The following is an 8,663-nucleotide window of genomic DNA, read 5'->3' as shown; positions in this document are numbered from 1 at the left end:
CTTCTCTGAAATGAAGACTATGTAAGGGCTGCTCAGAGGCCACAAGCATCCCTCTGAGCTGAGGGACTCCTCCTACCATGGACAGATAGGATACAAGGGAGGAAAAAAGGGGCAAGCTTTCTCTCTAATCAGAATGAATCTCTCAGAAACTTGCCTCCAATCCTTTTCAGAGCCTGGAAAAGTGGCTCTTAAACTCTAAGGCTGCCTTGAGAGCTCCCATTGCCTGTGCAGTGTATGGGCACCTCATACAGTGTGTGGACAAAGCACTCAGTGTAGGTAACATGAAGCCAACCACAACTGAACTTATGAAGATTTAATTCAGATTAAATCAATGAGGAAACAAAAGAAGTGTAAGCTCTGTCTTTATTCTGTGAAATTATAAAAGAAGAGCTAATCTGAAAACAAACACCCCACGCAGGAGAAGCCACAAACAGGACTCGGTGCACATCACTGCTGGAGTCTGTTGTGGGCTTTGCTTAACCCAGTACTAGTGAGAGTCAGAGAAGTACCTTCTCCAGAATAAACCCTAGCAGGAGAGGAAGGAAGAGGGTGCCTGAAGGGGCAAATCCAGAACTCACTCTGGCCAAAACAGAAGCTTGTTTGCATTGGAACCGCCTTAACTTTATGTCCATCATCCCCAGATTATTTTTTCCATCTCCTACAATACTGCATTCAGAAATGGTGGTGCAGCCTTTCATGGCAGCTTTCAGAGACAGGCCACCTGCACATGAGAAGAAGCACATGCCATGCATCAGGGGAACCAGTTTCCGTTGTTATTCCCTCCCTGGCCAATGAGGTCCCCATTTCCATCCCAAGAACTGCCCATTCCTTACATCCAGTTGGTTCTAAACCCACCAACCCATTCCTGTCTGTATCCATCTTCTGAAAAAAATTGAAGAAGCAGGAAGGCCACTTTGGTTGACTTGAAATACGAATCTAAATATTTTAAATTTAAAAATTTAAAATATTAAATAGTTTTCTCTCTCACATTCAAAGATTCTTCTGCTTAAACCTTTCCTAGCTTCCTAAAGAAACCAGGGCTGTGTGACAATACTCCAGGTATTCATTGTCTCTTCCTCTCTCTGACCCTCTCACGACATTTGAACTGGATTACTACCTCCAGCCAAATTTGACATGGGGGTGAGAAGTCTCAAACACATTACAGGCTGAGCCATTTATTCAGGTAAGTCTCTAAGGCCTTACAGGATTTAGCCAAACCACAGAGAAACGCAGCTCACATGTCCACTGAGGAAGAGCCTGAAACCTGAACTTGTCCTTTACCAACACTGGAGCGTCTGCTGAGAGAAAGACCTGAGAAAGTGCTGGTTGCTTAACTCCCTGTTCAGATATTCTTGCTCCTGTTGCTTGCTTTTGCTCACACTGCTCATGTTTCTCTGCTGCACAAGCTATGGAAGTCTGGAATATTCTGCTGGACATTTTTAGCTCAAATACAAATAATGTATAAGGGTGCCTCATTAGTTGCTCACCTTCCTTTGCTTCCCTACATTGCTTCCCCTGTGCTTCCCCTGCACAGCTAATCACACCGCACACATCTTCTCTATTCACAGCAGCTGATCAATCAAGTCAAGACAAGTTAGGAGCATGTTTTATTTCAGTGGTACACTGAATTAATTGCACCGCTCTATTTCCATTGCTATGACTAAGAAAATTATTGTTTTCCTTCATGTTGTCTCTGTGAAACACCTTCTAATTCAGGGTTTGGACAACATATCTATAAAGTGTATAGCAAAGACCTTCAGGCATCATATCATCACCTAGCAATATTGTCAACTCAGAGAAACTTCATTCGTAACCATACACACAATAATTTTTTCCAGTCTGCTTCTACAAGAAGTGCCACTGCTCTTCATTTCCACGTTATTTTTCCTGCCTGCTGGAGCATGGTGGGACTGCCGTGAAATCTTTTACCTGCAGCAGGGGGAGTAACCATGGAACTTGCTGTCTACTTTCCTCTCACTAATTACAGCTCCCGAGGTGGGAAAAAGATTTCTGGAGGAGAGCGTTACATGCTGCTGCTGACCCCAGTTGTTCAAAGGCTGGAGTTCCCTTGAAGGGAAGATCTTTGTGTACCCCATGCAGCGCTCATGGGGAGGCGCTTGTCCCCGGCTCTCTAGGAGCAGAGGCACCACTACAACAGTGTCTTGTCCCCAGTGGCCAGTGTCATCTCATGAGAAAGCCAGTGGCTCTGTATTAGATTCACCTGAACCTCCACTAAGTAGGCAGCAGGCTGAGATCCAGATTCATCCTCATGCATCTCAGCTAGGGCCAGCAGGTTCAAGGTGTTGGTCAGATTTATCACATGTCAATGTATCAGATTGCTTCAGGAGTCCAGTGCTGCCCTTGTCGTCAGTTATGCCATGCTATGAGGAATCCCAACAGTTATCCATGCATGATGGGAAAGGAGGAAGAAAAAAAACCCACCCCTGCCCTTTTATCAACTTTAAGAATGTTCTGTGTCAGTTCTGTACCTCATCCTATTTTTTTTCCTTCATACTTTCTGCCCATTTTTATTTCTCTGTGATGCTTCATTCTATTAGACTGGTTTCACCCATATAACAAAAAAGGTGAAAGACAGACCCCAAAAAAAAAGGTAGTTACCAGAATTCATTAACCCAGCAAGGTCAACACACTGGGTTTCGGACCCAGTGCAGTTCACAATTTCATTACCACACTGAAAGGAGTCCACGCTGTAGCAGGCGGGACACTGGTATCCATTGGGCACATTGTCCTCTGGTGGCACTGGAAGGAAATGGACCGTAATTGGTTTTAATGAGGGAATGAGAGGAACGAGCCCGGTGGTGGCTTAGCTTGGAAGGCCCCACCTTAAACCAGGGCAGACAGAGAGGGGACAGGCTATAAGGAAAAAGAGATCTTACATGAGACAGAGACGGTTCGACAGTCATCGCCTGTGCAGCAAGCCAAGTGGCTCCTTGCTTTTACCTTCCCATAGTTCATAGTGATAGGACCAAGCTGGCACATGCTGTATGGCAGGCAGGACTTGATGGACGAAGGGATTGCCATCCCCCCTGTAATGAAGAGACAGGCAACAATAAGACATTAACCACGAGGTAACTTGCTTCCTCACCCATTAGTTCCTACAGCAGCAACTGCTAGACAGCTGTCCTGAGGCCTGAGAGAGGTCTGTGAACAGCACAAGCTCCTCAAAAAGCAGCACTGGTGACTCTGGTGATACTCTCAGAGAAGCGAGGGTGCTATCACATCTAAGACGCTAGCAGGGAATCTCTCCTTCTCCACGTTATGTTTAAAGGCTGGAGGAGAGCACAACTCTTCGTAGTTGGCCTTGTCACAGATGTTCACCTTAGCCAGGATATCCTAGCCACAGAGCTTATGAGGTGACATATGCCTCTGACCCATAGCCCATACTTCTTCACAGACCAGAGCACATGGCCTGTCATAGTCAGAAGCATCCTGACACAGGCAAGCCTAGTCTTCCTCATCAACCAAACCCAAAAAGTGTAATGGGGAGTAGAACAGTTACACTGAGTCTACTGACGCTCATCCGGTTCTTCAAGGATGAAGGGTGATTTTGCATAAGGAGAAGGAAGATACACATTGGAGCTGCCAGCACCAAAGTTGGTAGGATATGAGCCAACCTCCAGTCTAAAAACCAACAGTCACATCACTGAAGATGTGCAACGACCAAAACCATGCCACTAACATAACCAATTGTGCAGTTATCTCAGTGCTCAGCACCCATCTTTGGCTTATCAACCATGGGGACATGGTTATAGCTCAGCCCCGGTAATGCCAGATGACTGCCTGGTGACCCCTTCCCTGCTCAAGGAAGGGAGCCAGATGCAGTGCAGCTTCTTCCTCCACCCATGGCCAGTGCACCCTCAGTGCTAGATGCCAGCAGCCTCATGTCCCTCATGGTCCGGCTCTCAACCCAACCATTCACCTTAGCCAGAACTAAAAGCGCATGTCTCCCCCCAGTATGCTGCCTAGCTCCACAACTAAGAACCAAGCCCCCCCAGTAGGAAACAGCTGTTCGAGACAGAGGAATAGAGAGCTTTTTCCATCCCAGATTGTCCTGATCTTTGGGTCCTCTGTCAGTGGAAAGGACAATGAACAGCTTATCCAAAGGCTCACCATAAAGCCAGTGACAGAGGTGGGGAGAGACACTCATCCACCAGCCCCACTCCAACGGCTGCACTGGCACGCAGCCATAGTGGATATCCCACCTACCTATCATGACCTCGTGCAAAATGATGCCGCAGGTATCTTCACCACCATTGCAGGTTTTCATGGGGCCAGAGCAGCTTTTCCCTATGCTGTGACAAACCTCACACTGAAGAGAAGTTCCTGGGGGAAAGAAGGAGGACACATTTCTGGGTGGTAGCATAACGGATTTCGCTTTCATTGGAATGCTTTGCTTCAGCATTTAATCAGCACTTTTCATATTCCTCTTCCCGTATTTGTTCTGTTCCATTGCTCAATTTGTGGGTTCTTTTTTTAGTATTTATATTATTATTTATTCTAGCATGAACTTGAATTTGGGCAAGTGAAGGGAGGCCATTTTGGGATATCATTTTACATTAATCGCCAATACCCAGCCAGCCTCTCTTGTCTGCTGTACAACAATGTTTGCTTGGTTTTCCTGGGATTGCTAAGGAAAGCATCCCCATCCCTCTGTCCTGGCAGGCATCCAGGTGTCCCTGGATTCCCAGGCCCCAAATCCTCTCTTTGCCATGAGCACCGACACCCAAAGGTCTGGGGATCAAGAGGCTGCCAGTGGGTACTGGCTCTACTATGTTCAAACTGGGGAATGGCATATCCCACTGTAGGCATTTTAGAGGAGACCACTGCACCATGTGCCTCCTGGAACATCTTAAGCAGACCAGAATATCAGGCAGGAAACACTTACAAAGGAATAAACTGTTTATCAACAGAGGACAACAGCATGTCTTCCCTGACATACTCAGTGGGACCAAAGGGCATGTGTTAGTTCCACAAACCCAGGTACCTTGCAGTGGCTGTGATATCTACATGGGGTGTAAACAAGGTGCAGACCTTGTTTAAACAACATACAGCTTCTGCCATACATATGAATGATGGAGAAGAAACCATTTGAACAAGACCTCCAAGACATCAGTGCTCTTCTGGAGCAGAGTTGAAGGACATACAGTGCCTAAAATGTGACACAACCCCAGGCATGGATGAATAAGCCCCTGGCCACCCCTCTGCAGTGCAAATTCCCCCACATGAGGAGTTCACATGGTTCAAAAGTTAGGAACAGATCCACGTGTGGAGCGCCCATTCCCAGACCCCTTCCATGTCTCATAGCCCCACAGATCCCAGTGGAAAACTCACCTGGGTCCAGGAAAGCCAGGAAGAAGCTGAGGACAACAGACACTTTCATGCTGATGGGATGTAAGCACAAGGAGCTGCCAAGTCTTGCTGAACACAGCACAGTGTGCCACAAGGGCTTTATAAACCAGAAGGAAAAAGGGGTTTGGGGAAGTGGTGTTGCGGAAGTGCTCTGAAGAATATACACACTGCATAGCACTAGCACCAGTGTTTGAGTTTTTTCATTTAAAGCAGAAGTTCTGCCTTTTCCTCCACATGAGCATTGCTGTTTGTCTTTCCCCAGTCTAGAGTATGCAGCCTGTGGGGAAAGGCTGGCTTGTCTGGGGCCAATCAGGTATGTCTCTGGTGCAGACCTTGTTTAAACAACATACAGCCTCTGCCATACATATGAATGATGGAGAAGAAACCATTTGAACAGCCCTGTTGTGCTCTCACCATTAGGCAAAGTGCAATAAGGGCCAGCCAGGAATTTTCCTCATGGCTGAGTTTTTGCTGGCTGGTTTCCCATCTGCCTTCCCATCAGACAGTCAGGAGCTCTCATGCCCCAAGTACAGCAGCAAAGCAGACAGTGGCAAAGAGTGAGCTTCATCTCCAAGCTGGCATGCTGCTTCTGTTTGCAAAATGACTGCCAATGCACACCTTGGAGCAGGCTCAGTCGAGGGTTCCTGAGGTTGAATATGTCAGAGCTGCAAAGTGGGTCCTCTAGGGTGCAGGTTTTGATATAAAACACTTGGAAGTTGATAAGAAAGTCTCCTATTGTATCTCTGGGCTTTAAAACAAACCAGCCAGCAGGGAGAAAGCATCAATGCTGCTGTGAGACAGCCTGGTCACAGTCTAAGTAAAGTTATAGCAGGTTTTCCATGCCCTGAGATCTCATGATGAGCTAATGCCAAGCAATAGTGGCCAACTTGACATCAGCCCAAAGGTTCCCTGCCCCATGTGCAGATTTTATCAGGATGTGTCGCCTCACTAAAACTATTCCCAATCCTGAAAATATCTTCTAAACCCCTGTTGTGCAGCGGATCGGACACAGCCAGTTAGCTTATGGTCCTCTGGGACCTTTTGTAGTGACAGCAAGGAAGACGTGAAATGCCCTTGTGCCCACTTTCAACTGCAGTATGAGCTCCTTAGGCAAGATAGTACTTTTTGCTGCATAGCACAGCAGGGTGCTGGGCTCATGTGGCCTCCGGGTACAAGGGTAACCCGAACAAGAAGTCCTCCACAGAAGGGACATGCACACCACAGAAGCAGAGGGGTAATGAAGGACAAATAGAAGGTTCAAGGACCTTCCACGACTCACCTGGTCCATCCTGCTTCCCAGGACAAAGGCTGCCTGTGGGTATATATCATATAGCAGGGAAATCCAGCCTGCTGGAGAGGGAGCCTCACCTTGAGCCTGGCAGGGCTAGGTGCAAGGTGAAAAGCAGAGAGAGTTTCTCTGCTGAGGATTCCTACTGATGTGCAAATGAGCTAATTGCTGTTTCTGGTTCTACCAAAGACTTCCTGCAAAGCCATAGAGGAAAACGACAGAGCTCGCTGATGTTTCCACTCACTCCTTTGCTTTGATTTTCTGTTTCTCTCTCCCACCTTACTATCTGTTTTTCCCATTTCAGACTAACCTCTTCAGAGGAAAAGTGATCTTGTGACATTTCCAAATATATTGAGTATTAGTCTAAGCTAAGCCCACAGCACTATGAGAGTGGAAATTAGTGCAGTCACACTGGATAAAACCCTAAGTCCCTCAATGTCCACAAAGCTGGTATCACAAGAAGACAAGGGAGAATAAGATCATCACTTTGAATTACTTTTTCAGCTCAGAAATGGTGTCATACCACAGTAGATATGTTATAACGAAATCAAACTTCTGACTGCAGCCAGTCTGGGGTTAAAATTTGTCCCTTGTTCATCTTACACTTCAGACTGAATAAAAACCTGTCAATGGCAGGCTGGGGTATTCAGATCAGGGTGATTGTGCCATTTAACTACATATGGGTCTGAAGAAACAGATAGTGAGATGGGTAGATGTGGCTGTCTTTGGTGATTTTAATTTCATGCCTTTTCATTTAAGATGATTACTGGCATGCCTGGAGGATCTTCCCTGAATGACATGACTGCACTAGCCCCACTGAATTATATTCAACTCACCTGTTTCCCACCTCTCGTGGAGGAAGGGTGTGAAGCTGCAGCCTTTTCATGTGCAGTTTTAGAGATGTAATCAAGCATAGCAAGGAGGAGCCACAGTCTGCAGCAATAAGACCTGGAAAATAAGAGTTATGAGAGAAGGCAGAGACAATAAAGGTGTCACCCAGTCATATTTGTATCTGTAAAAACAAAAGCTGGATAAGAAAAACTATCACAGGGGGCTTACACTGGGAATTGTGAGAATTTTCTAAGTGTCAATAGAGAAGCTGATTGCCTGGAAAGGTGTGGATCCTCCATCCTGGGTGGCTTGGAAAAACAGGCTAGACATACTTACTAGTAAATTATTTAAGTTGATACGATCCTGCTCCAGGGCTGAGAGATGGATTAGATGTTCTCTCTCAAGATCCTTTCTAAATTGGTTCTTATTCTTTAACTTCACGGTGCTCATGAAGCACCTGTCTTCTGCAGCACGTCCATGTTTCCAGAAGCAGAGAAAGGTGACAATGACAGTCACACGTAGAGGGAGGTGAGGCAGAGGCTGGGGAGGTCAGAGAAATTTGTGAGGTGAAAAAAGTTAGAAATCCAATCCCAAAAATAGTATTGGCAGGAAGGTGAGAAGAAGGGGATATGTTCAAAAGAAAGGTGTCCAGCAGAAGAAAGATGCCCATCTAGGCTAGAGCGTGGATGAAAATCATATGTGAATTTGTCATGAAGGTTTGTGGTGGAATATGCCAGTGGAATTCTGTGATCTTCAAGAATCATAAAATCATTTATGTTGGAAAAGATCATCAAGTCTAACCATTAACTAAACACTGCCAAGTCCACTAAACCATGTCCCTAAGTACCACATGTCTTTTAAATACCTGCAGAGATGGTGATTCCACCACTGCCCTAGGCAGCCTGTTCCAGTGCTTGGCAATCCTTTCAGCGAAGAAACATTTCCTGATATCCAGTTTAAACCTCCCCTGGCACAGCTTGAGGCTGTTTGCTCTCATCCTAAGAGCCCAAATATAAAGATGCATCATCAAACCTGGATCAGAAAGCTCTGGAAAAAGGAAGAAAAGTGGCAAAAGTGCAACAAAGAGAGGAAAATATAGAAAGGGCTGGGGGTGCATAGCTTTTGCAGGCCTACAAGAAATCTGAAGGGCCTATAAGAAATCTGGAGAGGGGCT

The 8,663-nt window shown here is 46.1% G+C and overlaps 1 protein-coding gene across 1 annotated transcript; it reads right to left on the bottom strand.

Moving 5' to 3' along the window:
• Nucleotides 1-345: 345 nt before the first annotated feature.
• LOC115601101 (phospholipase A2 inhibitor subunit gamma B-like) lies at nt 346-5,543 on the bottom strand. Its single transcript, XM_030470636.1, has 5 exons — nt 5,353-5,543; nt 4,228-4,344; nt 2,898-3,047; nt 2,620-2,760; nt 346-721 (listed from the first exon to the last, which is right to left on the bottom strand). Exons 1-5 carry the CDS (start codon nt 5,399-5,401, stop codon nt 498-500), a joined length of 681 nt encoding a protein of 226 aa, XP_030326496.1. The 5' UTR covers nt 5,402-5,543; the 3' UTR covers nt 346-497.
• Nucleotides 5,544-8,663: the final 3,120 nt, after the last annotated feature.

Source organism: Strigops habroptila, chromosome Z, assembly GCF_004027225.2.
Source record: "Strigops habroptila isolate Jane chromosome Z, bStrHab1.2.pri, whole genome shotgun sequence".
Classification (NCBI taxonomy): domain Eukaryota; kingdom Metazoa; phylum Chordata; class Aves; order Psittaciformes; family Psittacidae; genus Strigops; species Strigops habroptila.
Note: the sequence above shows the minus strand (reverse complement) of the source record. Positions and strands in the feature narration are given on the sequence as shown.

What these genes read in the sequence shown, in the direction of transcription:
- LOC115601101 (XM_030470636.1), bottom strand. Translation starts at nt 5,401, where the DNA reads ATGAAAGTGTCTGTTGTCCTCAGCTTCTTCCTGGCTTTCCTGGACCCA. An exon ending in CCTGGCTTTCCTGGACCCAG is followed by an intron (nt 4,345 to 5,352) that starts GTGAGTTTTCCA and finishes TCTTTCCCCCAG; the next exon opens with GAACTTCTCTTCAGTGTGAG. An exon ending in TGCTGGGTTAATGAATTCTG is followed by an intron (nt 722 to 2,619) that starts GTAACTACCTTT and finishes TCTCATGTGCAG; the next exon opens with GTGGCCTGTCTCTGAAAGCT.